This window comes from Poecilia reticulata, unplaced genomic scaffold (genome assembly GCF_000633615.1).
Source record: "Poecilia reticulata strain Guanapo unplaced genomic scaffold, Guppy_female_1.0+MT scaffold_145, whole genome shotgun sequence".
NCBI lineage: Eukaryota > Metazoa > Chordata > Actinopteri > Cyprinodontiformes > Poeciliidae > Poecilia > Poecilia reticulata.
This window is the reverse complement of record NW_007615015.1, coordinates 339,615-365,653: the sequence shown is the minus strand read 5'-3', so window position 1 is coordinate 365,653 and position 26,039 is coordinate 339,615. Positions and strand designations below refer to the sequence as shown.

General features: G+C 40.1%; 2 protein-coding genes across 10 annotated transcripts; one reads left to right on the top strand and one right to left on the bottom strand.

Moving 5' to 3' along the window:
• Nucleotides 1-563: 563 nt before the first annotated feature.
• On the bottom strand, nucleotides 564-6,903 carry tmem30b (transmembrane protein 30B). Of its 2 annotated transcripts, none has more exons than XM_017303042.1 (8): nucleotides 6,823-6,903; nucleotides 5,072-5,273; nucleotides 4,776-4,880; nucleotides 4,568-4,675; nucleotides 3,944-4,034; nucleotides 3,722-3,859; nucleotides 3,449-3,655; nucleotides 564-1,212 (listed from the first exon to the last, which is right to left on the bottom strand). In XM_017303042.1, exons 1-8 carry the CDS (start codon nucleotides 6,825-6,827, stop codon nucleotides 1,034-1,036), a joined length of 1,035 nt encoding a protein of 344 aa, XP_017158531.1. In that variant the 5' UTR covers nucleotides 6,828-6,903; the 3' UTR covers nucleotides 564-1,033. The 2 variants fall into 2 exon arrangements, with proteins under 2 accessions (XP_017158531.1, XP_008400118.1); XM_008401896.2 differs by lacking the exon at nucleotides 6,823-6,903 and adding an exon at nucleotides 5,677-5,797.
• Nucleotides 6,904-7,150: 247 nt separating this feature from the next.
• On the top strand, nucleotides 7,151-22,104 carry kdm1a (lysine (K)-specific demethylase 1a). 8 transcript variants are annotated; one of them, XM_008401893.2, is made up of 22 exons: nucleotides 7,167-7,237; nucleotides 8,358-8,394; nucleotides 9,421-9,714; nucleotides 10,612-10,780; nucleotides 10,871-11,016; nucleotides 11,111-11,189; nucleotides 11,277-11,369; nucleotides 11,639-11,745; nucleotides 12,367-12,448; nucleotides 12,620-12,714; nucleotides 13,428-13,445; nucleotides 14,307-14,449; nucleotides 15,197-15,287; nucleotides 15,354-15,488; nucleotides 16,839-16,912; nucleotides 17,068-17,179; nucleotides 17,263-17,395; nucleotides 17,482-17,669; nucleotides 18,822-18,936; nucleotides 19,017-19,144; nucleotides 20,166-20,312; nucleotides 21,304-22,104. In XM_008401893.2, the coding sequence occupies exons 2-22, from the start codon at nucleotides 8,365-8,367 to the stop codon at nucleotides 21,502-21,504; spliced, it is 2,580 nt and encodes an 859-aa protein (XP_008400115.1). In that variant the 5' UTR covers nucleotides 7,167-7,237; nucleotides 8,358-8,364; the 3' UTR covers nucleotides 21,505-22,104. The 8 variants fall into 8 exon arrangements, with proteins under 8 accessions (XP_017158530.1, XP_008400115.1, XP_017158527.1 ...); XM_017303038.1 differs by having other exon boundaries at nucleotides 7,187-7,237; nucleotides 8,358-8,409; XM_017303041.1 differs by lacking the exon at nucleotides 8,358-8,394 and having other exon boundaries at nucleotides 7,151-7,237.
• The last annotated feature ends 3,935 nt before the right edge of the window (nucleotides 22,105-26,039 follow it).

The following is a 26,039-nucleotide window of genomic DNA, read 5'->3' as shown; positions in this document are numbered from 1 at the left end:
ATAAAATAAGAACCATTGTGAAATGTCCAAAGAGCCACCGTAGAGCCGCAGGTTGCAGACCTTCCTTCTAGAGAAAACAGCAAAAATCAACAAAATAGCTGCAGATTCTCCAACATTTAGATCCACATTATCTTGCAAAAATATGTCACTCCATTAATTTTTTACACATTTTGCGTGTGWAGCAATCTCAGTCTAAATGCAGCTGTTCTGTGAAGCTTTGTTGGAGAAGATTAAAGWACAAACTGGATCATGAAGTCAACATCAGACAAGTCAGACAGGAAGTTACTGGGAAGTTTAAATCAGGGTTTTATCAGAGAACTTTTCTAATAAAATACAATTAATTTCATGGTTGCAATGTGAAAAAATTAGAAAGTTAAAGGTGTAAGTACGGTAAATACTAAAACTCTGTCAAATGTAGGTTAAACTTTGAAATTAAATCAATGTCACAACCAAAGTTCCTTAAAAAGTAAAAATAATTTAGTTAATCAAATATCTATTCTTTTTAATAAACAGAATCCTTGAAGTTGAGCATAGGGGCATAAATAAGACACAGAGGAACAAACTAAGATTTTGTTGTTTTATTCAATAAATATCAAAATGATGAGAATCATTTCAAGGAACACTAAAAGTTACAAAAGCTTTGAAGCCACCCAACAAAAAACATTAAGAGAAAAAAAAAGCTTGTAAGCCATTTCCCTGAGTCAGAAATAAATACAAGTTTTACAACATTTTTATGAAGCTTCTTTCTCAARTGTAACTGCCTGATTAGTTTAAAATGGCTTTTCATGAAAAATATGGCTTTAAGATTATTGACCTATCAGTAKGAAGCAGCTTTAACCCTGCAGATAAAAGCAATTTAAGAAATACATATAGAAATTTTAAGAAAAATAGAGCACTAGCAATACATTTACACTCCAAATCCTAATTTCAACAGTTCAGAGGTCACTATAATCCTTTGTTCGAAGCCAGAGCCGTTTCCAGCTGAGGTTCATCAACTACATGAAAATGTTTCCTTTGGTACTTTTTCAGGTGCTCAGTTGTCTTCGGGAAACTTGAATCTAGCATACACAATGAGCATAACGACAGACATGACGACACACATGGAGCCAACCACCATGTAGGCGAGGCCCAGGAAGTCATTCTTTCCTCCCATCCAAGACACGTTGCTGAGCACCACCTTCTTCTTGCCGTTGAATGAATGAACGGGGTAGTCTGAGGGACATATGTTAAGGATATGCACCAAGTTTAGACTTCACAGCTCGTCTTCAGGGATCTTAATGAGAAAACCTTTCATTGTTTTATTGGAGGAGTTTTCATCACTTCAGAAATAAACACATTTATGAGTTTCACTTATGAACTGAGTTAATGAAATAAAATAATCCCCCAATGATGCTTATTGTAACCGWCTGAGYTGCACCTCAAATGTTTCAGTATTTTGACCTCTCAACCTGTTACATGAAACTTACTTTTTAGAGTCAATGSCAAAATGTGAGAAAACAAACAGGARACAAAGCAATGAGTTTGAGTGATGTTGCTTCAGAAGAACTTYTTGACWGGTAATGGAGTGAAACCCTCAGCAGTACTGATGAAGTGTAGAAAAAAAACTATACTTTCACCTRCTTCACCTTACACAACCACTGGCTCACCAATGYAAAATATTCTTGTTACAGTTTTATTTTTTGATGGAAGCAAATAAATAAATTATGTGAATAACAGACAAACCATGCTYACCACAGATTGCTTTTAAAATACTGGGTAAGGTGCCAGTTGGTTAGGTCTCTAAGCCAGTGGTTCTTAACCTGGGTTCGATCGAACCCCAGGGGTTCAGTGAGTCGGTCTCAGGGGTTCGGTGCCGCGGAGGTAATGACACACTGTGTAAAGTCGTGATGACGCCCTGCTTTGCCATCACTTGCTGCAGAGGATCACGTTACATTGCTTAGCCAATCAGAGGATCACGTTACATTGCTTAGCCAATCAGAGGATCACGTTGCATTGCTTAGCCAATCAGAGGATCACGTTACATTGCTTAGCCAATCAGAGGATCACGTTGCATTGCTTAGCCAATCAGAGGATCACGTTGCATTGCTTAGCCAATCAGARGATCACGTTRCATTGCTTAGCCAATCAGAGCTGCGGAGGAGCCCTGATTGAAGGAGCTCCACTCTCAGCATGGATTTGAACTGTGTCTTTATTTACTTCAGCAAAACTCAGTTTTTACCAAATTCTGTAGCTTTCGGTGAACTTCTAAATCTGCTCCTTAGTCCCATCTTTTCGGGGTTGCTACTGCCTCTAGTGGCGTGGGGGTGGTAACACAACTAATATAATTACATTACTAAATCAGAATACCGCAAAGTCTTTATTATTTATTATTAATTTTCCATTCTCTTAAGAATGTAGAGCTAATTAAATGATCTAAACACCTAAAGACCTTAAAGTGGTTCCAGTTTCTCTCGATGGCCAACCTGTTGAAACTGTGGCACATTTTAAATACCKTGGGTCGTTCCTGGACAGTCAGCTCAACTTTGCTGAAAACACTGACTATATTTTGAAGAACTTTTCTCAGAGACTCTTCCTTTTAATAAGACTTGGTGATCTTGGGGTGACCCAACTAGACTCTAGTTGGGCCTATGTCTTAAATTTTGGGGAGGGGTTATTTTATTTATCACTACAGAAGGATTCAGTGAATGCGCATATGAAACTGGTGGGTTCGGTACCTCAGAAAAGGTTAAGAACCACTGCTCTAAGCAAACCCTCAGATAATATTCCTCTTCTTTACGGGGCAAATCTTAAACTTAATCTTTATTTTAAGAACCAATCTGGAGCCGAACATTTAACTATCACTTCTTGGATCTTGTGTGTCAGTAAACCTCTGTGCGTTCATCCCAGAGCTCACTGGTCTGGATGCGACATTCCCGCTCTGCAGCAACTTTCAGCTGCCTTGTGCTTTCTGTCCTTCCTTCACTTTTGTTTCCACATATTTCCTTTTTCCACATATATTGAATTTGAGATAAGTATGACTAACATGAACTCCAAGCTCAAATAAAAACAAGAAACTTAAATATATACATTTCCCTTTAAAATGCATGGTGCTGTGAATTTAAAGCCACTCAGTTACTCAGAGACGTGCATATCAGCACTGCATGACTTACAGAGTTTAAGAAAAATAGACAAAATGTATCAATAAATGTCGCTTTCATCAAGATGACTTGCAGCTGAAGTGGCTSAGCAGTAAGCAGGTCCTTTGCATGGCAGTAGTTATTTGCCTAGCGTGTTTACCTGACTCAAAAATATTTGCCTGATCCTCCTTCACCTCAGTAAACTCCTGAGTCATTTTAAGATAMAATTCATCTAACCAGTTTAGCAAGTTGGTATCATGAAGTTTATGCTTAACCCTAAACATTAACAGCAGGATAAAAAGATAAAACCAATAATGCATATTAAAGGATACTGTAGGCAATTGTCAGAGTGTAGTTTCCAGCTGGTAGACCCTTTTCATAGTCAACATGTGAGATTCGTCGATACAGTTTCCTGAAATCTGGAAGAGCAGCCCTTCTCATCCAGACCAGAAAGTCTTGGTTGATGAAGCCGTTGTTGTACACATCTGTGGTGTCCAGCTCATAAGCGGGTTTAGGCCAGTTTGTGGGCTTCTTGGTTCCTGAGAAAAAAACGGCGTTTAATGCTAGCTCCAAAGAGAAACACAGTTCATTTTGATTAGTGGTACCGTTGAAGGCGTTGATCAGGGGCATCACGCTGGGATTTCTGTATTTGACGTTGTAGTCAGTCCACCAAGCAATCCCTTTTCCATCCAGAGGCACAATCTTTTGAACCCCGTTGACCGCATGACTGAGCGAAAAGGTGTCTTTTGAAAAAGGCAGAAAGGATTGAGGCAGTCAGAAAACGAGACAGTATTTACCGTAGGGAACAACTGCTACATCATACGTACCATTAAACATGCTGTTTGCCAGCGCTCCACAAGGAACGATTGGCACGTTTTTGCTATCACGGGTATACGGGTCACAGTAAGTGGAAGGACTCTTTCAGGAGACACAAATAAATAACTGATCAGTTTGATGTCTGAAATCTGTTATCGCTTGGTTTAGGTTAGGCACATTTTTACAAGATTTACTGAAGTTATTGGTTGTAAACTCAAATATGGAATTTAAGGGAGAGAGTCAAGAACACAAACATCATTCTAATGCTGTACTTCCTCTGAGTAGAATGGTTCGGGTCGGTACATTATGGTGGTATGGTCAGGACGGAGCTACTGGCATCACACAGCACAATTACCGCTCAGTGGAAACAAGGCGCAAGAAAGACATACAACATCCTGTTTACAATTTCCCACAAGCCATGTAGGAGAGAGATCAAACACTGAGCATCTGAATGGTGAAACATGGCAAAGGCAGAGGTCATGCTCTGCTTCTTCAGGACGAACTATACATGGCTGCTTCCAGCAGGACAACCGACCTAAGCATACTGCCAGAGCTGCAATGAAAATGTGATGTTTTGAAAAGGTATTCCATTTAGCCTTTTGTGAATTCTTCTTTAAAAAGGTGTATCATCTTACCGTAAAGTAATCTAGGTCTCCATACAGCTGATTATCGTCTTTGGATGTCCCATACTTTCTTTGGTTCTGGAAGTAGTTGCTCAAGCCATAATAAATGTAAACAGGCCCCTGTGTGGCAAAGGAACATGCAAAAACAAAACAAACAGTCTCAGATGACAAGAGTAGAAAGCTTAAAATATCCGATTGTAAAGCACGGTGTGTGTCGAACCTTGAACAGATCAGGGATGGAGAACGTCATGTTGCACGTACATTTCTCTGTATTTGTTTTGCACTTAAAGCAGGGATGTTCAGAGTCATCACCAGTGTAGTCTAACTGTTAAAGAGGGGAAAAGGTACTAAACAAATTGTTTTTATGGTTACAACACAAATTCTTACAGAAAGTCAAGTGAGTCGCCATTTTAGCACTGAAAACTAAAGACTCTCTCTTGTTTGTTTCTTCTGACATTTGACTCTTCGTTCTCAGTCTGGTAAAAGCAACCGTTGCATTAAACATTCCTGTCTTACCTCCTGCAACTGGATGTCCCGTGAAGCGATGAAGAGAGYAACTCCAACACCAATGAAAGCGGCYCCAATGAGGAAAAACATTGGAATAACAATGCTTGCAGAGAGAATGGGCTGCCATGCAGGAAGCCGCTGCTGGGTGAAGGCAGTGTTGTCAGGCCGGTTGGACGACTCTTCCTGCTCCTCCTTCACCATTGCCTTGATTCTGTTGGATTGTTTTATATCTCAAAAAATATGTTTCTGACTTATATTTCAAGTTGTACTTTTATTTAAAGTAGTTATAGAATATCTCTGGCAGTGGAAAAAACATCAGAAACACCARGTTTATGTAATTTACATGGATAAACTATTGRGCACTCGACTTCCTGTTTACACTAATTTTACTATTTGCGTTCTGTTTAATTTTAATCAATTACTGACCCATTTAACACACTAAAMTCCTACATATTTGACTGTTACACRCCAGTAATTCAGCGCTGAGCAACACATAGGTCATTTATGAGCACTAAATATGCCACTTAATACATTTCTCTGTCCCAAAAATTCACTTTTTAAAATAAAATGTACCCTTGAGTCGGAATATATATCAATTAACTAGGGATTCTTACCAGCAGTCGGCTAAAAAAATGAAGAAACGAAGAAGTCAAAAGACACTGGGTCCTTTTCCTGGGTTGAAGGAACGATGTATCGGCTCACCTTTACCTGTCCTCCTACTCCCTTCTTCTTCCTGCCCCGCCTTTCTTTCACATAGACATTAAAGGCATAGACACCAAGCAATAATGGGTCCGCCATATTGTGAGTGGCTTCTTCTTGAAAACCAGTAGGATTGTGTGAAAAAAGTGTATTTTCCGAATAAATGAATAGAACAGAAATATTCTTTATTGTATCACAATGGGGAGAWCCACSTGTACCAGCAGCAAGTTAAAGGTAAGTGGAAGCATATAGATTCAAACTAAGGTAAAATAATAAAATAAAATAACTTTTAAAACAAAAAATAAGAGATGACACAATACTGAAAATTGAATAACGTGCAGTTATTAAAAATAACATCCTAAGATTAAAAAAAATTGCATCTGAATAGGATGATTTACATAAATGTATTAGATGTGGATATTTATGCATAGAAAGCAGCAACAGACTATTTAAAATAAATGAACAAAAAGCTGTGCAAGCAACAACAGGGMTGTAAACACTTGTTGAGTTTGGTGGGATCAGTGATAGAGCCTATAGCTGCTTTGATGCACTTTTTTKGGGGAAAAAGAGGAATATTGTACTTTTTATTTTTACTAGTAGGCTACTAACTTTATTATAAAGTAATGCTACTTTTTCTTGAGTAAAGTATCTGGGTCATCTAACCAATGTGACAAAATTATTTTAACAAAAGTTACACCAGACAAAGACACACACCTACAGTTTATGTTAAAGTAAGATCTCTTGCTTTCACACAAGCTTTGCTTTTCTAGTGTTATTTTCTGTCTGCAGAGCCTCGTTTAGGGGATCAAGAAGAAACAGTTAACACAATGGAAGTACTTTCCTCTGTTTACTGAGTATTAATTTCACATTATATTGAAAAATATATATATAACACTTTTCCAAGTGTTTGTTCTGCCTGAGCTTATTTTGTAAGTATCGTATTTGCATTTATTTATTTTTATTTTAGTTTTTGACAATAGTTTAGTCAGTATGATGACACAATTTTAAAATATTAAATCAGATGTTCTGATAGGTAGCTGTTTTACCAAACCTCTACTCACCCCATTGGAACGGAACTATCTTGTACAGCTTTGTGCCACAGTTTCTTCAAACATGCCCATCACAATATGGCGGCGACGTTGAGGTACAACTGGGGCGTCAGTTCCAGTGGCGCTTGGTGTTCTCAGATTGATGAAAATCAACCTAAAGTACTAGATTCAGACCATAGTTAGAAAAGAGAGAGAGGAAAAAAAAAACAATGGTTGGATTTTACGGCCCATGCAGATTGGATTTAACAAAAACGGACAAGCATCTATTTGGTAAACCCCGCCTTTCTTTTYATCGACGGTTTCGGCAGCCAATCATGTCTGAGTGGCATTGCATAATGTTTTTTGTCATCCACCAATCACGGAAGAGTTCTTTGAAAAACCCTGCATCTGTAACGTCTTTGTGTTGATATTTTCGGAGGATTGAGAGGTAATGTCTTTAATCTTATTTTTCCATTATTAATCTATGGCATTCACTTTGATGTGTTAATAATAAATTAGCATTTTAATGCTCTCCAGTGGGACGTATTTAGGACAAATCTGTTATTATGCAAACCCTGCTCACCTGCTAGCTGCGTCTCATTGTTAGCCTGAGCTAAAGAAGCATGGTCTTCTTTGGTCATTTTAACGGCATGYATTTACAATAAGACACTAGATGTGATGGAAATTTATTGTATTGTTTAATTCGGTTCTTAGATTATGAAATCTAACCGACATGTKGTAAATTTTGCTCGTTATTAGTAACAAAGCCATTGTGTGCGCTAGCAGGGTCCATCTTTCGGTGCTAGCTTCCGTTGCTAGCTGACGTTAGTTCATTGAACCAACATAATAATAGAAACAGGAAGCTAGGGAAGGCTATTTTAGTGATGATTAATGCCAAAGCTACGGAAGAGGATCAGGTAATCTAGGAAATGGATTAATATTAACTTTGTTCTCATAATTATGTGCAAAATGGTAAAATTATGTCATTTATTTCAAAGGGAAACATTTTTTTTGTAACTCATCATCCAAGTATGAAAGAGGTCGTGGATGGTGATACTTTTGGCAGGAAGGGTCTCCAGTAGCAGTTAGTCATGCTACGAATCTGAAGAGGCCTCTGACTGAACACTGTAGCTGTATGACAGTTGATTGTTATGACATGCTAACAGCTGCTAGCAGCAGAGACGATATTCCACAGTAACATTTCATGGATGACGCCAACAGTTGGTGCTAATCCACCTCGCTTGTTTTTGCTGCTCCTCTCTTATTGTTTGTCTGGCCTAATGGTTAGAAACCCGGGCAGCAGGGGAGATGGAGTGGAAAGTCAAAATTCATTTTTTTTTTTTTCACTGGTCCTGATCCTCTTCCGTACAAAGATGATTACACAGGAAAAACTTTCTCTTTTTTCCGTTTTCCTGATTAAACTGACTCGAACATTTTGTCAGTGACGTCTCGGGTGTTTTTCTTTTCTGACTTTGTTAGCTTGTCTTGAACCAAGTGTCTTATTAAAGGCCGACGGTGCTGTTCAGTTCGTGTGTAACCATATTTCTGGTTCTGTCTTCGTCCCTTAGTGTTTGAATGGATATTACCAGGTGTACGGAGAAATGGGTAAAACAAGACAAGGTTTCTGTACCTTGGAGCTTTCATTTCATGAAACCATCACTCCCATACGCTCTGTACATCGTTTCTGTCATCCAGTGAAGACGAGTGTTATTATTTGGGGATGTATTACTCAGACTTGCATTGTATTTTGTGTATTTATGGTTTCAAACAGTAGAGCGGTTGTCTCATTACCTTTAATTTGACATTATTCTGTTTCATATCTGATTTTACTGTTGAAAACTATAAACATAAATATCTCTGCTGATCCATATTTGAATTAAATCCTGACTTTATTCATACTTTCTCTAAACTCTATTCATAGTTGTACTGTTGTGCGTGACTTTAATATTTCCAAAATAGTGCAGAAATGTGAGTTGGAATAATATTATGCACAATATTATTTTGTGCATAATAAAATAATATTATGCACAATATTATGGACAGATGTATTTTCTCTACATCTGTCCAGTTGATCAGAATTGCAAGATCAATTTTCTGCAATATTCATGTAATTAAGAGCAGTTTTGAATTCAGTAGTTGTTGGCTAGTAAATTCTAGCTTGCAGTTTTCTRTRCTAATGTAATATTTAGCAGATGTGCAGATAGACGGAAACACAGATGAGAAGGAGAGAAAGGAAAAAAATATGCAGATATCATCATAGAATATTTACCAATATTATCGCCATTAAATGATTTTTAATGGCGATAATATTTTAATAGCCCCACTTCTGCCCAATATGACTGAGATTCAGGACAGTCTGAATATAGCGGAAGATGTTGGTTGGATTTAGGTTTGATTTTTGTTTAACTTTCTGCACATTCCTGATGTTTAGATGCCGTGCAAAAGTACTTATTTTGTTGTTCTCCGCSTGCAACTCTCACTCTGTCATTCTCATCAAATATTTTGAAATATTTTTCATTTAAGCCGTTTTAAAACTTTTAAATTAGTTTCATTTCACTCTGATTGTCTTTTTCMCAGTTGCCTTGTCATTGTTGCTGCTGGGTGTCCATATAATCGTATCCGTCTGTTCAGGAGAGGCCTCCATCGTCTTCCATTATGCTGTCTAGCAAGAAATCAGATGCAGGCTCTTCGTCCTCCTCCTCTTCATCTTCTGTGGGRGCAGCKGGGGGCGAACGGCCGCTGGGAGCCGATGTCCAGAGCGGCCCGTCCGCCTCGGCCGCTGGGCCGCTGGACCCGAAGAAGAAGGAGAGATCGTCCCCGAGCGGGGAGCCCGGCGGGCCCCCGTTCCCCCACCAGTCAGGGCCTGCAGGCGCCGACGCTGACTCGGCTGAAGTCCGCAGAACGAGTCGGCGGAAGCGAGCAAAAGTAAACATTTTAGGGTTCTGAAGCTGTAAAGATGGCTAGATTAAATCTTCTTTTCATGACTCCTGCTAATGACCCGACTCTTTATTCAGGTGTGTTGAAGCAAAACCCGCCGCCCTGTTGGCTGCAGCTTGAGGCCCCTGCTTTAAGCATTTTAGGTTTCATTGTCGTCGCCTTGGCAACTCAAAGCTTTGTTTCAGCATTTTGGGAAAGCCTGACGTCATGAGATCTGACCTTTGACCTGCCGCCCTGGCTGAGGGAAGAGGGCCTTGCTGTATCGATGATTATTAATCAAAATGGACTCAGCTTCTGAGCAACGCTCTCATATGTAACACTGAAAAAAATCCTTGTAGTTTTGAGCTTTTTTATTTTAAAAATTATAGGTTTCAAATACTATTTTTGTTGTTTTTAAAAATTATTTTCTTTAATTTCAAATATTTGCTCAACTTAAAAGATTATTTAAAAAAAAAATTTCTAATAATTTTTTTCCAGTTTCAAATTTCAAATAATTTTTTCAGGTTCAGATCTTCTTTTTTGTTTACATTTATATTTGTTTCCAATAGTTTTATTTGGATTCAACATTTTTAAAGTTTGAAATCTTTTATTTTGTTGTTTTTATTCCAAAAAATCTCTTTTAGGTTCAAATCAATTTTTTTTTTTTTTCAGGCTCAACCAATAATTTTCAGGTTTGATTTTTTTTCTTCAGTATTTTGTTTCAGTTTTTCAGATTCTAATCATTTTCACAATTAAAAAAATATTTTTTTCTTATAGTTTGAACATAATTTTTCATTTTCGGATCCTTTGTTTTTGTCTCTTAGCTGTTTTCAGGAGTGCGAGTGAAGGCCGGGGTGGCCATCTGGAATGCCGGTTTTAATGGTGCTTTTATTGTGCCTACTGTTGCAGGTGGAGTACCGCGAGATGGACGAAAGCCTGGCCAACTTGTCCGAGGACGAGTATTACTCTGAGGAGGAGAGGAACGCCAAGGCGGAGAAGGAAAGGAAGCAGGTCATCCCTCCTCCGGCGCCGCCTCCGGAGGAGGAGAACGACAGTGAACCTGAAGAACCATCAGGTGAGTCTAACACAAGAAAACACTCATCTGTCCTGTTTGAGCTCAGAAGACATTCAGCAAGAATGATTTCAGCATTAAAGTGAACCGCAGCGTCGTCTTCAGGTCTGGAAGGAGCTGCKTTCCAGAGCCGCCTTCCTCACGACAGAATGACGTCCCAGGAAGCCGCCTGCTTCCCCGACATCATCAGCGGCCCTCAGCAGACCCAGAAGGTCTTCCTGTACATCCGCAACCGCACCGTACGTCGCCTGCAGCCCGTGTCGTTTTGCTTCCAGACAGAAACGCAGCAGCAGCAGCTTTCATGCATCACTGTCTCGTGTTGATCCCTCTCAGATCCAGCTGTGGCTGGACAACCCGAAGATTCAGCTCACCTTTGAGGCGACTGTTCAGCAGCTGGAAGCTCCATACAACAGTAAGCCATCAGAAATATACATTTGTTATTTCTCTTTCTTTTATCCAAGAAGAAAATCTCATATTTGATGTTTTCCTTTTCTCCCAGGCGATACGGTTTTGGTTCACAGAGTTCACAGCTACCTGGAGAGGCACGGCCTCATTAACTTCGGCATTTACAAGAGAGTCAAGCCTTTACCCAGTGAGTCCATTTCCATTAATATCTGATATGCATTTACCAACATGATTAGTGCTGTTATTCTACTGTAGTTGCATAATCTCCCTCTGAACAAATTCACCTTTTATTTTCTCTACATCTGTCCAGTTGATCAGAATTATTAACATCTATGTTTTAGATTCTGTTGTTGATTTATTTTGTCCTTCTTGGACAATAATCATGCACTACACTGACAACAACCTCACTAAAAATCCAAACTGATTCAGAGTTTAACGCCTCTGGTTCTGCTGCAGCGAAGAAGACGGGGAAGGTCATCATCATCGGCGGCGGCGTTTCCGGCCTGGCTGCAGCCAGACAGCTGCAGAGTTTTGGGATGGATGTTACAGTTCTGGAAGCCAGGGTGGGTCATTTTTTAGTTAAATCAGTCAATTGTTGTTGCTTTTATTACTGTACAATATTATTTTTATTTACATTACACTGTCATTTTTAGATTCTGTTTATAAAGTCCAAGTTTTAGAAATGTGAAATAGTTTTCTGTTGGGTTGTGTTCACTGCTATTTTATTCAAACCCTCCTGTTTTTTGCATAAAGTTATGTTTTCTTCTGGCAAATTTTTGACAAATGTTCAAACGTTGGGTTTATGTAATGCTAACGCTYACCTGCAGGTGGCAGCATTTCTTACTTCATGTCAAGTTACTGTGTGTAACAAAAAGTCACATTTACCGTCATCCATAGTTTAGATATTTTTGGGGACGTTTTGTTTGCAAAACAATCACAAAGTCCTGGATGTTTTGTTTAGACTTCATTATAATATATTGTGGTTCTTCCTGCTATAATTTTAGAGGCTTTAAATAAATATTCTTCCTTTTCTAGTTGTTTTATTTTATTTATTTTTCTGAATTTCTTTGTATTAAATTAACAATTAATTTAACCTCCGTCTGTTTTGAACTTTTGAATTTCTGAGCAGCCACATTCTGATTAAACTTTCGGTTTAATCTCTTTCTCCCGCTGTTTGCATGCAGGACCGCGTGGGAGGAAGAGTCGCCACGTTCAGGAAGGGAAACTATGTAGCCGACCTGGGAGCCATGGTGGTAACCGGACTGGGTAGGAATCAGAAAACTTCCTGCTTCCCACTGAGTTGACCTTCAGAACCTCCACGATGCAAACGACTCGTTTTTTTAACATCCCTGTTTTACTGTAACCACATGGAGGTCCTGCAGTTACAGGATCCCCCAGCAGGGGGAGCCGTTTGTAACAGGTTGTTGTGTTGATCAGGAGGGAATCCCATGGCGGTGGTCAGTAAGCAGGTCAACATGGAGCTGGCTAAGATCAAGCAGAAGTGTCCTCTGTACGAAGCCAACGGCCAGGCTGTGAGTATGACRTCATAGTATGACATCACAGCCACAAGCTGCCCCCCGCCTGCATGTTACCCCCAAATCCCAACTCATCCAGACAGAAAATCAGTGAAAAGTTCATTTTTTGTTTTAGAAATTTGGTTAAAAAGTGAAAATGATGTTTTATACAAACGTGTTTATTGTTTTTATGATATTCTGGCCTAAAGGTTGTAAAAACTCAAATTTTGAATATTAAACCAGTAAAAATGATTTTTGATGGAGAAATGCGGTGCTGCTGAGCAGAGTGGAGGATCTGCACTCAGTTCTTGGTCTGGGCTCCTTTGGCACCAGGAACTTCACCAGCTGGATCCGCCTGTGGCTCTGCTGAGGAAGCGGCGGCCTCCGTCTCTTCATCCTCATCCCATAGATTATCCGCTTCCTGTCCAATCCAGCTGGTCATTAAATCAGATATTGGCACCAATTTCTTCTGCTAAATTAATTTTAATCTGCATACAGGTTGTTAAATGGGAGTTCTTCCTTCCACTTAACTTCCCAGTGCAATGCTTGGATGTATCAGCTGTTATTGTAGTTTCCATCTCTTTTTTTTTTTGGTGGAATGGACTCTTCAGTGATTTCTGTTTAACAGAACATGTGTGTAACTGATCCTGTTGCTTTGTCTGAGCTGAACGTTTCATGTTTTTAACTCGACATGTTTCTGTTTTCTCTCCCCCCCTCTTGTCCTGCTGAAGGGTGAACGGTGCACCAGTGTATGTATATCTCTATTTACATGATCTACTCCTAACGTTGAATTAAATTATGAAGATTTTAACCATTTCACAAACATGCAGGACCAGAAACRAGCTTTAATTAGAGGAATGTCCAGACAAAATGTTTTTGTATAAATGATGATTTTGAATAAAGAGGCGTCTCTCAGACAACGTTAGAGAAGTTCAGCTGCAGAGCTTAACGACCTGAAGCTCTCGGTGTGTTTAACTTGTTTTCTGCTAGCATGGAGTGAGACTCACTGCCTGCTAATGAGAGAATAATCGATGTTTACCGAGATTGTGAGGGAAAGGCCAGGCTATCTGGAAAAACTTAACTGTTTTTGTCAAACATTTTTTAATTTCAGATTAAAAACGGTGAGAAATTTATAACCTGATCTGTGTGGAAAAAGAGAATTTGCTGTTAAATCAATCGACATCTTCAATTAATTTCTTAATAATTTAAGTTTAGTTCGATAATTTAACGTTTTTATTTATTGGTTTTGGTCATTTTGTTATTTTAGACATTTAAAACATCTTCAGTGTTTTTATCAAATAAAAGTGTGTTGATCTTTGAGACGACAAACTGCATTATATTTTAAAAAAATATCATTTATTGAAATAATTTCTGGGACAATTTATCATCAGAAGCATTTATTATCATTACTGCCTGACCTGGAGAATCAGTTTCACTTGGAGCCGGTCTGACAGCAGGAAGTAGGCAAACGGATCAGAAATAAAGTAACTGGTCTGTCGGAGTGGAAAACCGTTCACTACCAGTAATACTAACAGATTTAAAGGATCACGGTGTAAATATTCCAGATTTAATGACGCTCGTATCCTGATTGCTTCGTCTTTTTCTTTCAGGTCCCGAAGGAAAAAGACGAGATGGTGGAGCAGGAGTTCAACCGGCTGCTGGAGGCCACCTCCTACCTCAGCCACCAGCTGGACTTCAACTTCCTCAACAACAAGCCGGTTTCACTGGGCCAGGCGCTGGAGGTGGTCATCCAGTAAGAACCACACAGACTTACTGGGAGCACTGGAAGGATGCATTGCTGCTGAAGCAGTGACATAACGGCAGGCGGCTCACTCACAGAGACTTTATTTGTTTTTAATTAGTGAAAAATTACTACAAACTGATTAAAATCTTATAGTGGAAAATGCTTGATGCATCTTTTATTAACCAAATGAGTCAAAAAAAGATCAACAAATTAGGTGCCTTTTTTTTTTTATTGGTCAAATTTGCTGAATCCTTTTACATTTTTGGCTGTTCATTGATTCATACATCCTATTGCTACAAAATATCATGAATTATTTCAGTTACGACTTAGTTCTTTACTGATCAGTGACAAAAGATTGATTTATATAAATTCTTTGTGATTTTTCAATTGTTTTTGAAATTATATTGTTCGGCCTGAAAGTAATTATGACTTTACAATTTTGACCCGTGTGACAAAAACATTTGGACACTACTGGTTTAGATCAAAGCATATGAATGGCCTAGTCAAAGTTTAGCTGAGATTCTGTGGATGAATCCTAAAACACCTGGTATTGCAGTAAAACCTGGTTCTACAAAGAATACAAATGCACTCCACACTTTTCAGATATTTTTGTAGAAATGATTGTAAATGGTCTAAAAAATGTTTTAAAAATACACGAAAGTTTGTGGATGAAACATCAGACAATGTGAAGAACTTTGAGATGTGAAACATCTGTTCCCCGTGTGTGTGTGTGTGTGTGTGTGTGTGTGTGTGCAGGCTGCAGGAGAAACACGTTAAAGACGAGCAGATTGAACACTGGAAGAAGATCGTTAAGACTCAGGAAGAGCTGAGGGATCTCCTCAACAAGGTTAGCATCAGCAGCTAGCATCAGCGGCTCTGCAGCCGGAGCTAACCGCCTGGTTTCTCCTCTCAGATGGTTTCCACTAAGGAGCGCGTCAAGGAGCTCCACCAGCAGTACAAGGAAGCGAGCGAAGTGAAGCCGCCCAGAGACATCACTGCTGAGTTCCTGGTGAAGAGCAAACACCGCGACCTGACGGCRCTCTGCAAGGTAACGCCGTGAGATCAGTGGAGAGAAGACGTGAAGCTGCAGGAGGAAAGCTGGTCGTGTTGGTAGTTTGTATCTGAATTGGAGCAGAAACCAGCAGATCAGGATGTACGGCTCAGAGGACGTTAATGCCATGCTGTCTAAGAACCCAGACGAGCCGTTTTAAGTGGTTTAGTCTCCTGCTTGGATGTATTATTAGGGAATGTTGGTGTTTTATTTCTGGTGCGGATAAATCACCTCCACCGCGGCTCTCTGTGTGGTTTAAACACAGCTGCTATCTGAACCAGAGACTGAAACCACTTCAAGGATTCGCGTCGCGCTCCGCCGGCCCTCATGTCTGCAGATCTGTTTACACTTTCTGAGCGAGGCGGATGGAGTCTGTGTGCAGCTGAGTGGATTTATTACCCCTCCATGAGCGAGACCGCGGCTCTTTCCTGGGATTCCTCGCTCAGTCCGCGTCTCCGCTGCAGCCTGTCCTGACCTTTGGACGGTTCTTCCAGTTTGTGCTGACGGGATGAACAGGTTGAGTCAGCCGTTTCTGCGTGACCTGAAGCTCTGTGGGGCGTGGACTCGCCACACACCTCAGCTAGTTTCAGGCTCTCCGAACTGCAGCTCCACTCAGCCTGAAGCGTGAATGAAAGTGAAGAAACATTTGAAATGTCTGTGAAAGAACCTGAACACACCATCCCCGAGATGAAGCATGGCGGTGGCAGCATCATGCTGTGGGAAGCTTCTCACAATAGCAATAAATCAGTGAATCACATGGTCAATTAAAAAGAGCTTAATAATTTCCATTTGTGTGATTTATTGTTTTCCTCTTTTCTCTCAGACAACAAGGAAAACAACCAGTCAGATTTATTTAGAGAGACTTTATAATTAGTTTTATTTGTTGTTTTTGCTCATTTATTTTGGATATTTAAAATTCGGATTCCAACTCTTATGACTCTCAGTGAAGATGGGATTTAATGTGATGTCCTGAAGAAAGATGGAGTAAAGAATAAAAAATGTGGAACTCTCCACGCTGCCCCTGGTGGCCCGGAGGGAGTTTTAGTGTTTTATAAAAGCTCTTTTTTTGTTTTGTTGTTGTCCATCCAGTCTTTAAGCTTCAATTATTTTCCAAAGATGAATGGAGAAGTTTCAGATGTAATATTGATGAAACATGGTGAAAGGAGTTAACCATTGATTTTTATACTTTCCTGACAAACATACAACTTTACTGCCTCTGTGTGTGAGAACGTTTCTCTGCTGTTTTATCAGCTCTTATTCTGTGTGTTAGTATTTAGTTTCTGTTTTGATGCATCAGCCTCATATTATCAGTGTTAAATAATGAGTGTGGCCGTTTGTGTGGTGTAGGAGTACGATGAGTTGGCGGAGCTGCAGGTGAAGCTGGAGGAGAAGCTGCAGGAGCTGGAGGCCAACCCCCCCAGGTGAGACAGACGCCTCTCACTGCTGCTCACTCTGGTTAAACTTTTTCATTTATCAGTCATGTGACTTTGTGTTTTTACTGCTGTGTCTAGTTTCTCAGTAGTTTAACGTTGGAACGCAGTCGTCTCTACATCGTGTTTCTCCTTCTTTCCCACAGCGATGTTTACCTTTCATCCCGGGATCGGCAGATCCTAGACTGGCACTTTGCCAACCTGGAGTTTGCCAACGCCACTCCCCTCTCCACCCTGTCTCTGAAGCACTGGGATCAGGTAGCGACACGTCCAACCCGCCAGCTCTCCGGCGTTCCCAGGACTTTATCGGTGTGAGACTCTGCTCTCTGTCGCCTCCTCAGGACGACGACTTCGAGTTCACCGGCAGCCACCTGACGGTGCGGAACGGCTACTCGTGCGTCCCCGTGGCGCTGGCTGAGGGTTTGGACATCAAGCTGAACACGGCGGTCCGGCAGGTCCGATACACGGCGTCTGGTACGTTCCGCCACACGACAATCCGAAACAGGAAGTAGACTTCATCCAGACGTGCCTTCAGAGGTTTCCATCTTGTCCTGCTGCAGGATGTGAGGTCATCGCCGTCAACACGCGCTCCACCACGCAGACCTTCATATACAAGTGCGACGCCGTCCTGTGCACGCTGCCGCTGGGCGTGCTGAAGCAGCAGCCGCCCGCCGTCCAGTTCGTCCCGCCGCTGCCGGAGTGGAAGACCTCGGCCATTCAGAGGATGGGCTTTGGAAACCTCAACAAGGTCAGACGTCCCAGCAGTGATCACAGAACATCACATGGTTTATTATTTGCACTGATGCATAAATGTGAGTTTATTGCAAATCTTCTGCAAAAATGGTGAAAAGCATCGAGTTCATGTGATGCCAACTCCCACCTGCAGGGGGCAGATTGTACCCAACCTGTCTGCTGATGTTTTTCACGTCTTTTTGGAAAAATTATTGCAAATTCTCTTTAAATATTTCTAAAAGGTTACATAAACCATAACCAAATATTTAGTTTAGACAAAAACATTTAGCTTCATAAATATTTTAATATTTAGTTTTTAAACTTAATGGTTAGCTAGCTCTGAGCTAAGTAGCTTAGCTTGAAACTAAATATTTTGTAATGCTGACAAAACGTGTAGCTTCAAAGTAAATAGTTTAGAAACTAAATATGTGTCAATGTCCGTTTTATTTCTGAAGCATTTAAAACCAGATGCTAACTGCACCAAAGTGCTGCACAGTGTTCATAAAACAGAAATTAAAACAGACGAGGCAAGTAAATCACAAAGTGGGGCCTTATGGGAAAACTAAAGAATAAAAATGAGTTTTAAGAAGTGAGTTAAAGTTTGTCCAGGCTGTGGGCAGATCTAATGTGAAACGGCAAGTTGAATTGTATGTGCAATATTTAGACCTCTAAATATTTAATGAGCAATTTAACTACTTCCCTCTGTGTCTTTTTATAAACATTTCGCTCTTTCTGAAACCCTGCAGCAGTTTGACCCCAGCAGGGATCCGTATAGAAAAGATGGAGCCTGTATTCACCAGTTTAAATTGATAAAGTTGTTTTTAACATGCGATAAAGTATGTTAAATTAATAAAGAAGTGAGTTATTGTTGTGATGCGTTTTGCAGTTTCTTGAGTTCTTTTTTTACAGTGAAACTAGTAACTCAGTTTTCCTCCATGATCTGGGCCCGGTGTAGAGCAGGACCAGTTCTGGTTCTGGTTCTGCATCACTGCTGTCCTTCCTGCTCCGGCTGCAGTCGCTGCTGCAGCACAGAGTGCTGCATTATTATGCAATCCGAGCTGCTTGCTCCTGGTTTCTCCAGCAGAGGGAGCTCTTCTCCGCTCTGCTGCAGGACTAAACCTGTTTTAAATGAAGTTTTTGTTGTTTTGTGGCTTGTTTGTGCTGGAAGGTGGTGCTGTGCTTCGACCGGGTCTTCTGGGATCCGAGCGTCAACCTGTTTGGTCATGTCGGCTCCACCACCGCCAGCCGGGGCGAACTCTTCCTCTTCTGGAACCTCTACAAAGGTGAGATGAGATCATGTTCTCGCTCTGCGGGCTGCTGCTGACGTTCTGCGTTCACCTGAAACCGACCGCTCCACCCGCAGCGCCCATCCTGCTGGCCCTGATGGCCGGAGAGGCGGCCGGCATCATGGAGAACATCAGCGACGACGTCATCGTCGGGCGCTGCCTCGCCATTCTCAAAGGGATATTTGGGAGCAGCGCCGTGCCTCAGGTAGAGATGCCGCCATTTTACACAGAGCGGAAAAAAGCTGCCAAAAATCTCAGGAGTTTGAAGAAATCTAAAAAACCTTTGCTCATAAAGTGGAAAAAAAAGAAGATTCAGATGAATCGCAAAAAATTTTCCAGAATTTTTTTTTTTAATTTGCAAGAAATGAAACAAAAAAACATTAACCGCAGAAATTTGATTTGGCTTCAACTTCTGAAACTCCAAATTTTTAAAGTTTTTTTTTTTTTTTTTTTTCTAGAAATTTTCTGAAATTATTCTCAAAATTTTAGTTTTTTCTAAGAAATTTTTGACTTTGAAACTTACAAATTTCCAGATTATTTTCTATAACACTTCTCAAATTAATGTCACAATTTCTGAGTTTATTTTAGCAAATTTTCTGCTTTTCAACCTCAAATGTCTATTTTTTCTAGAATATTGATATGAAAATTGTTGCATTTTTTGTATTAGCATGTTTTTAACTTTTAGTTGAGTTCCAGCCGCTGCTGCAGCAGAGTTCTGCATTATTACCTAGTAGCGTATTTTTTCTTTTAAAACTAAAACAATTCAAAGTTTTTTTGTCTAGAAAATTTTTTTGCAATTAATCTATAAATTTTTATAAATGTTTTTGACTTTGGTAGCTCAGAAATTTCCACAGTTTTTCTTTTTTTTTTTGGTAAATTTATGCCAAAAATCTTCATCCTTTTTTTGTTTTCCATCTATATTGGCCCTTATATGCCTCCGTAGGCAGGACTTTCAGTTTTCCCTCCTTCCTTTTCATATGTGACTTTATTTCCTGAGGAATTTGTGCCTGAATGGACCCTCAGAACCAGAACCGCGGTCGTGCCTCTCAGACCGAGCCGGGTCCAAACCGCCGTCATTACGACTCATTTGCTTCTGGTTTCAAGTGGGAGGAAGGAATGCGCATGAAGGCCGGCGCTGGAGCTGCTCCCCGTCCAGCTGTTCGCCGCTGCCTGCATCATGGAAAGTCTTTAAACTGTTGTCTTGTTGTYGTCTGTTGCCATGGCAGCCGAAGGAGACGGTGGTGACGCGGTGGCGGGCCGACCCCTGGGCCAGGGGCTCGTACTCGTACGTGGCGGCCGGTTCTTCGGGTAACGACTACGACCTGATGGCCCAGCCCATCACGCCCGGCCCGGCCATCCCAGGAGCCTCACAGGTGGGAGGGGGCGGGGCTTACTGGGAGTACTGGGAGAGGGAGGGGTGGCATCCCAGCAGTTAATAACCAGCAGATGTTTGCCAGCTGTTGGGATGTTGCCATGCCGATTACTGTGAACAAGGCGGATTTTTATGTTCTCACTTAAAGCTACTAAACTGAAGTATTCACACTCTTTCAACTTTTCCCGTTTTCTGAAGTTAAAACCACAAAACGAGACATTTATTAGGATTTTATCAGAACTGAATCGATTATTTAAAAAATCATTTAAACACAATTAATCTTCAGTAATCGATTAATCGTTAACTGGAGCATGACAGACTCAAAGAAAACAGTATTTGCCAAACCTGTACAAATATTCTCTCATATTTTAAAATAAAAGGAATGATGTTGAGTTTTAGGCAATAAAATGTTTATTTTCTCTTTTAAAAAAGGAATCAAATTGTTTATTTGCATTTTTCTATGTTTTTCTATTAGTTTGTAAATAAAGGCTCAGGTGGTTAAATGAACAATGTTCCAATTTTTTAAATCTGAATAATTGATTCAGGGTTTAGATTGAAAAATATTCATGTGAGGACGGCCTAGTCAAATCCAGGCCTAAATCCACCTGAAACCAGACTCAAAAACTGACGTCCAGTCTGATGTTTTACAGCTAGAATCCCAAACGGTCGATGAGATCAGGTTAGCCCAGATTTTGTATAATGTTCAGAGATCGGCTGATATTCACACCTGAACCACTGACCCAGTTTACCCAGAATGTCTGAAAACCACCCAGTCATGTTAGACCAGCAGGTTTGGTCAACGCCGCACTGCTGCCAACTCAGCAACTTTTCAGAAAATATAATCAGAATCAGGTTTTTTGAAGATTGTCCAGAAATCTGCTAATTCAAACCTCTGACATTTTCCTTCCACTTCACAGCAATGAGCAGCTTTGTTGTCCGTCACATTAAATATTATTGATTCTTCATTGATTCGTAAACGTTTCCCTCCTCAGCCCGTCCCTCGGCTCTTCTTCGCCGGTGAGCACACCATCAGAAACTACCCGGCCACTGTTCACGGCGCCCTGCTGAGCGGCCTGCGCGAGGCCGGCCGCATCGCCGACCAGTTCCTGGGCGCCATGTACACGCTGCCCCGACAGGCCACGCCCACAGCCACCAGCAACCCTCAGCAGGCGCAGCCCGCCGCCGCCGTCTGAGGCGCCGCCGCCGCCGCGCCGGAGCTCAAGCATTACGACAAAACCCAGCTGGGCTGAGCATGAAGACTGTGAAATCGCACCAGAGGTTCATTTCTTTCAGGATTCTGGGATTCTGTTTGGTTCCTGCGGTTTGGACCCGTCTGAAATTTGATTTGATCGGTTTTCCAAGTCGGGATGAGAATGGAAAAGACTCATTATCTAAAAAAAGATCATTTTTATTGACATTCAGATAGTGACCTGTACTTAAACCTGGAGTTTGTGCTTTGAGTTACTGACAGAAACACTCACTGTAAAACCAAAAGGGACATTTCAGTTTATTTTTACACCAGAGCCAAGATCTAACTTCAGATTAGATTAAAGGAAAGGATGAGATAATTCACTCCAGGTTTTAAACTGTGGAATAGCCCTTTATAACAGATCTAGAAGACAGCTTCAGCAATGGTTTTAATGTGTTTATGGAAAAACGGATTAAAACCCAACAAGATCTCATAAAAATAATGGAAATCATCCACTATTTAGTCTGGAAAAGCTCTTGTAGGAACCCTGAAGAATCCTTATTTATAGTAAATCCATCATAAATAAAGCAGAGAAATGGGATTACTGGAGGTAAATATGATTCATTTTTGACCTTGTGTAGTTTTTTTTTTGTCTCCAAGTTGAACTCTGAACCTAAAATGTGAGGAAATTTCCAGCTGCACTGAAACTGAAGACTTTTGCTTCTGTTACACTAGAACATGTTGGAGCTGGAGCCGTTTGCCTTCAACCTGGAGCTTGGATCAGTTTGAGCTGGAAAAAATCTGCTTTTGTTTAAAGAAATCAGTTTTTGTCAACTTTTACAAGTTTAAGTTTTTTTATTTGTTGAGACTCTTTTCTTTAAATATTAAATGTTTTTTTTAATAAAAAGGACCAACATTAAAGCGTATTGTGGGATTTCTTAAAACACCGGTCTGTTCTGAGCCGCAGAGTTAAGTTTATTTTTCTGATCAACTGTTTATAGATTAGTGAAGCAGAAATGGCTTCCGGTATTGCTTCATTTTGGGGGAAGGGTGTCATTTATAAATATACAGTCAKAAATTTGGGTTAGCCTCTCAAAAGGAAAAAGTGGGTGTTCATTTGTTGCCATATTTTTATGTTATTCGTTTGTAGATGTCAGTTTCAAACAAAATATTGAATTACCAAGCCAAAATTTCGGTTGCTATCTAAATAAATAGCTCTGGGCTAGCTAATGGGGCTAAATATTTAGCTAGCTTAAATATTTATGATGCTAAATAGTTTTGAATATCTTGCTAAATATTTAGTTCACAAGCTAGTAGTTTGGAGATAGCTTGCTTTTGTAGAGCTAAATTAAGTTTAGCTTTGAGCTAGCCAAGTTTACAAGTTAATGTTTTGCTAGCCCAGAGCTAAATAGGTCGTTAGCTTGCTTATTAAATATTTATAGAGCTAAATATTAAGTGCAAGTATTTAGCTCTGTTAGTTAAATGTTAGCTAGCTCGGAGCTAAATAGTTAGCTTGCTCGTTACGTTTTTATGGGGCTAATTATTTATCTCCGAGTTTGCCAAATATTTTATCTACAAGCTAAATAGTTCTGATTTACATATTTAGCTTCAAACTAAATATTTAGGTCAAGAACTCTGTTTCTGCTGTTTCGCAGTTTTCTGGGAGTTTTTTCCCAGATTAGTGGAGCACAGCAGCATCCAGCTTCTTCTCCATGTTTGGTTCTGGTCCTGCAGAGAATCATTTTCCTTCCGCTTTGGAATAAAATCCCAGTAAATGAGTGGTTTCCGGTCGGTGTGAATACTTCTGCACAGACTGGGAACATGATGTTCAGAAACAGGTTGGGCTGGGTTCCCTGGGAGCAGAGGATGATCAGCAGACTGAGGTGTAGCTGTTTTTAAGAGCGGCGTTATGTGCTGACTCGGCATTCCTCAGCAGCTTGTGGCTTTCCCTCTTTGAACCCGAACAATTTGCCTGCTTGCTTATTCTGCACGCAGTCAGCTGTTGTTCTCTCTCTCTCTCACACACACACACACATGCATAAATGCTCCAATTCCGACAGTAAGCAGAAAAACAGAAGTGGACATAACACAGACGTGTTGCAAACAGGTCGGTTTTTTATTTTTATTGGAATACATATGGTCTGCTGTACAGTTGGCAGCTTTAAAGAGGCCTACATGCAGAGTGCGGTACGGTTAAAACATGCACATCGTTTAAATCTAAAGCTGAGAGGGGTAAAAAATAAAAAAGCATCCTCATTCAGCCCACCTGGCTCCACTCAGATCCAGTAATAACTCAGAGAGTTTGTCTTGTTTAAAACTGAGAGGAAGAGAGGAGGGGTCCAGTTAAAAATATCATCCTTTAATTCTCATTTCTTGTTAGATTATTTCGCAATTTACATTTATATACATATGTGTGAGGAGAGAAGGGATGTGAATGCTTTCGTCAGATGTAAAAACCCTGAATTTCTGAGGGAAAGCAGAGTAGATCTGAGGCTGGAGAACCAAACGGTCCGACTTTAACAGAAACAATCTGCTCCGATTAAAAATGCAACTTTAATTTTTAATAATAATAAAAAAAACAAACAGCGAAAGCTCGTCTCCTCTCTGACCTGTGAGAAAAATGTTTAACAACCAGAACACAAAACGGACTCTCCAGGAGTGTAAGAGCAACGACGAAGATAAAAAAAAAATCAAGATGGACAAATACTTAATATAGTTCAACAATAAGGCCCACTTTACAAAATTACACATTTCTCCTTAAATAAAATCTATCCAATATAGACTCAAAAATAACATTTTGTTTAACAAAGAAACAAAACCGGACACAGAAAACCCCTCAGAGTGAGCATCTCCCCTTTAATCCAGCATCTTGGAGACAGATTATCCGTCAGCATGGAGGGTTAGTAAATGTAAACCGTAAATACTGTGGAATGATTTTGGCACAAAGTTAAAAAACAAAAAAAAAGAAACACAAATGATTATGATTCCTGTAGTTCTGCAGCAGTTTTCCCTGTTGTTTTTTTTTTAGCAATGGTGAAAAAACACAGCATGTCCGGAAAAGCAGGACGTTTTCCCGACCGTCACGTTGAATTCCTGTCGGATTCCTTCAGGAAAAGTGGAGCGAAATGTCCTGACGTCAGCGCACAAAAGCCTCCGCCTCACATTCCTGACACCCGGCACGAAACAGCAGCAKCTTCAGGGGATTTAATCCCAAACTGGAGCTTCAAAACATCCCAGCAGCGCGTCACCATGACACCGGAACCGGGTTCTGATCCAAAGGAACAGACGTTCACATCCATCCGCAGGAAAACAATGACTCACTTTGGGTTTGAAATGATCCGACTGGGTCTTAAAAACACTCAAATATTAACACGTTTTTTTAATTTCTGATGCAAATAGTTTAGTAAACTTGAATTAGGAGAAAACTAACTTACAAGAAACTTTTCAGCAAGGAAATAATTCTTTAATCTTGATTTAAAACGGCAATATTTCACATAAAACGTCTTGAAAAATGCGAAATAAGAACTTAAATATTAAGGAATTATTTATTTAAAATCTCAAATCTTGCTGAAAAGTTACTTTTTAGTTTTGAACTAATGTTTCCACTAGAAACAAACAATACTTTTGATTTTAGATTTTTGCAGTGAAAAACAAAAAGCTCAATGAAAAAACTGCTTTCTGATCGTTTATCCAAATATTAGTGGAAGTTTTCTAATCTGAGCTTTTCCGGTAAATTCAGATGACGATGAGGAACTTTACACGATGGCCAGACACTCGATCTGCTCGCGTGTTTAAATCAACGTCTCCCTCCCGCTTTTAGAAGCCCTGAGTCAAGACAGAGACAGGATTAGGCGCTGACCTCTGACCTTTCAGCCACGCCAGGAGCTGCTTCACACAGAGGGATCAGAAAAAGACTCTGGATGTCAGGAACAAAAAATACAAAGTTAGAACGGCTCGACTGTAAAGTCAGCAGCACGGCCACAAATCCAAAAATGGAAAAAAACCAAACATGGCAACACGAGTTACACTGCAAAAACACAAAATCTTACCAAGTATTTTACTGTATTTTTTAGTGCAAATATTTTGCTGCACTTGAAATCAGACGAAATTAACTTACAAGTAACTTCTCAGCAATAAATGTGTTTTATTTTAATTAGATAATTCCTCAATATTCATGAAATTATTCCAGTTTCACAGGCAGATTATTTCACTTAATGACCTGGAAAAATGTTTTATTGTACATAAAATAATCTGGCAGTGGAACTAGAACTTTTCATAAATATTAAGGAATTATTTAATTAAAACAAAAACATATTTACTTGTAAGTTACTTCTACATTTTGTCTTATTTTAATGGTACTAAGATGTTTTAATGTGAATCCTAACCGTTTGACTCGGGTGCATCGGGATGATCGGTTCAGAAACCATAAAGTGTCGTCGTGGCAACGGGCTGGGCTCCAACCGGACCAATCAGGCTGCAGCGCTTCATTTCATGGAGAACTCGCGTCGCTTCGTTTAATAAATCTAATAATTTCCGTCC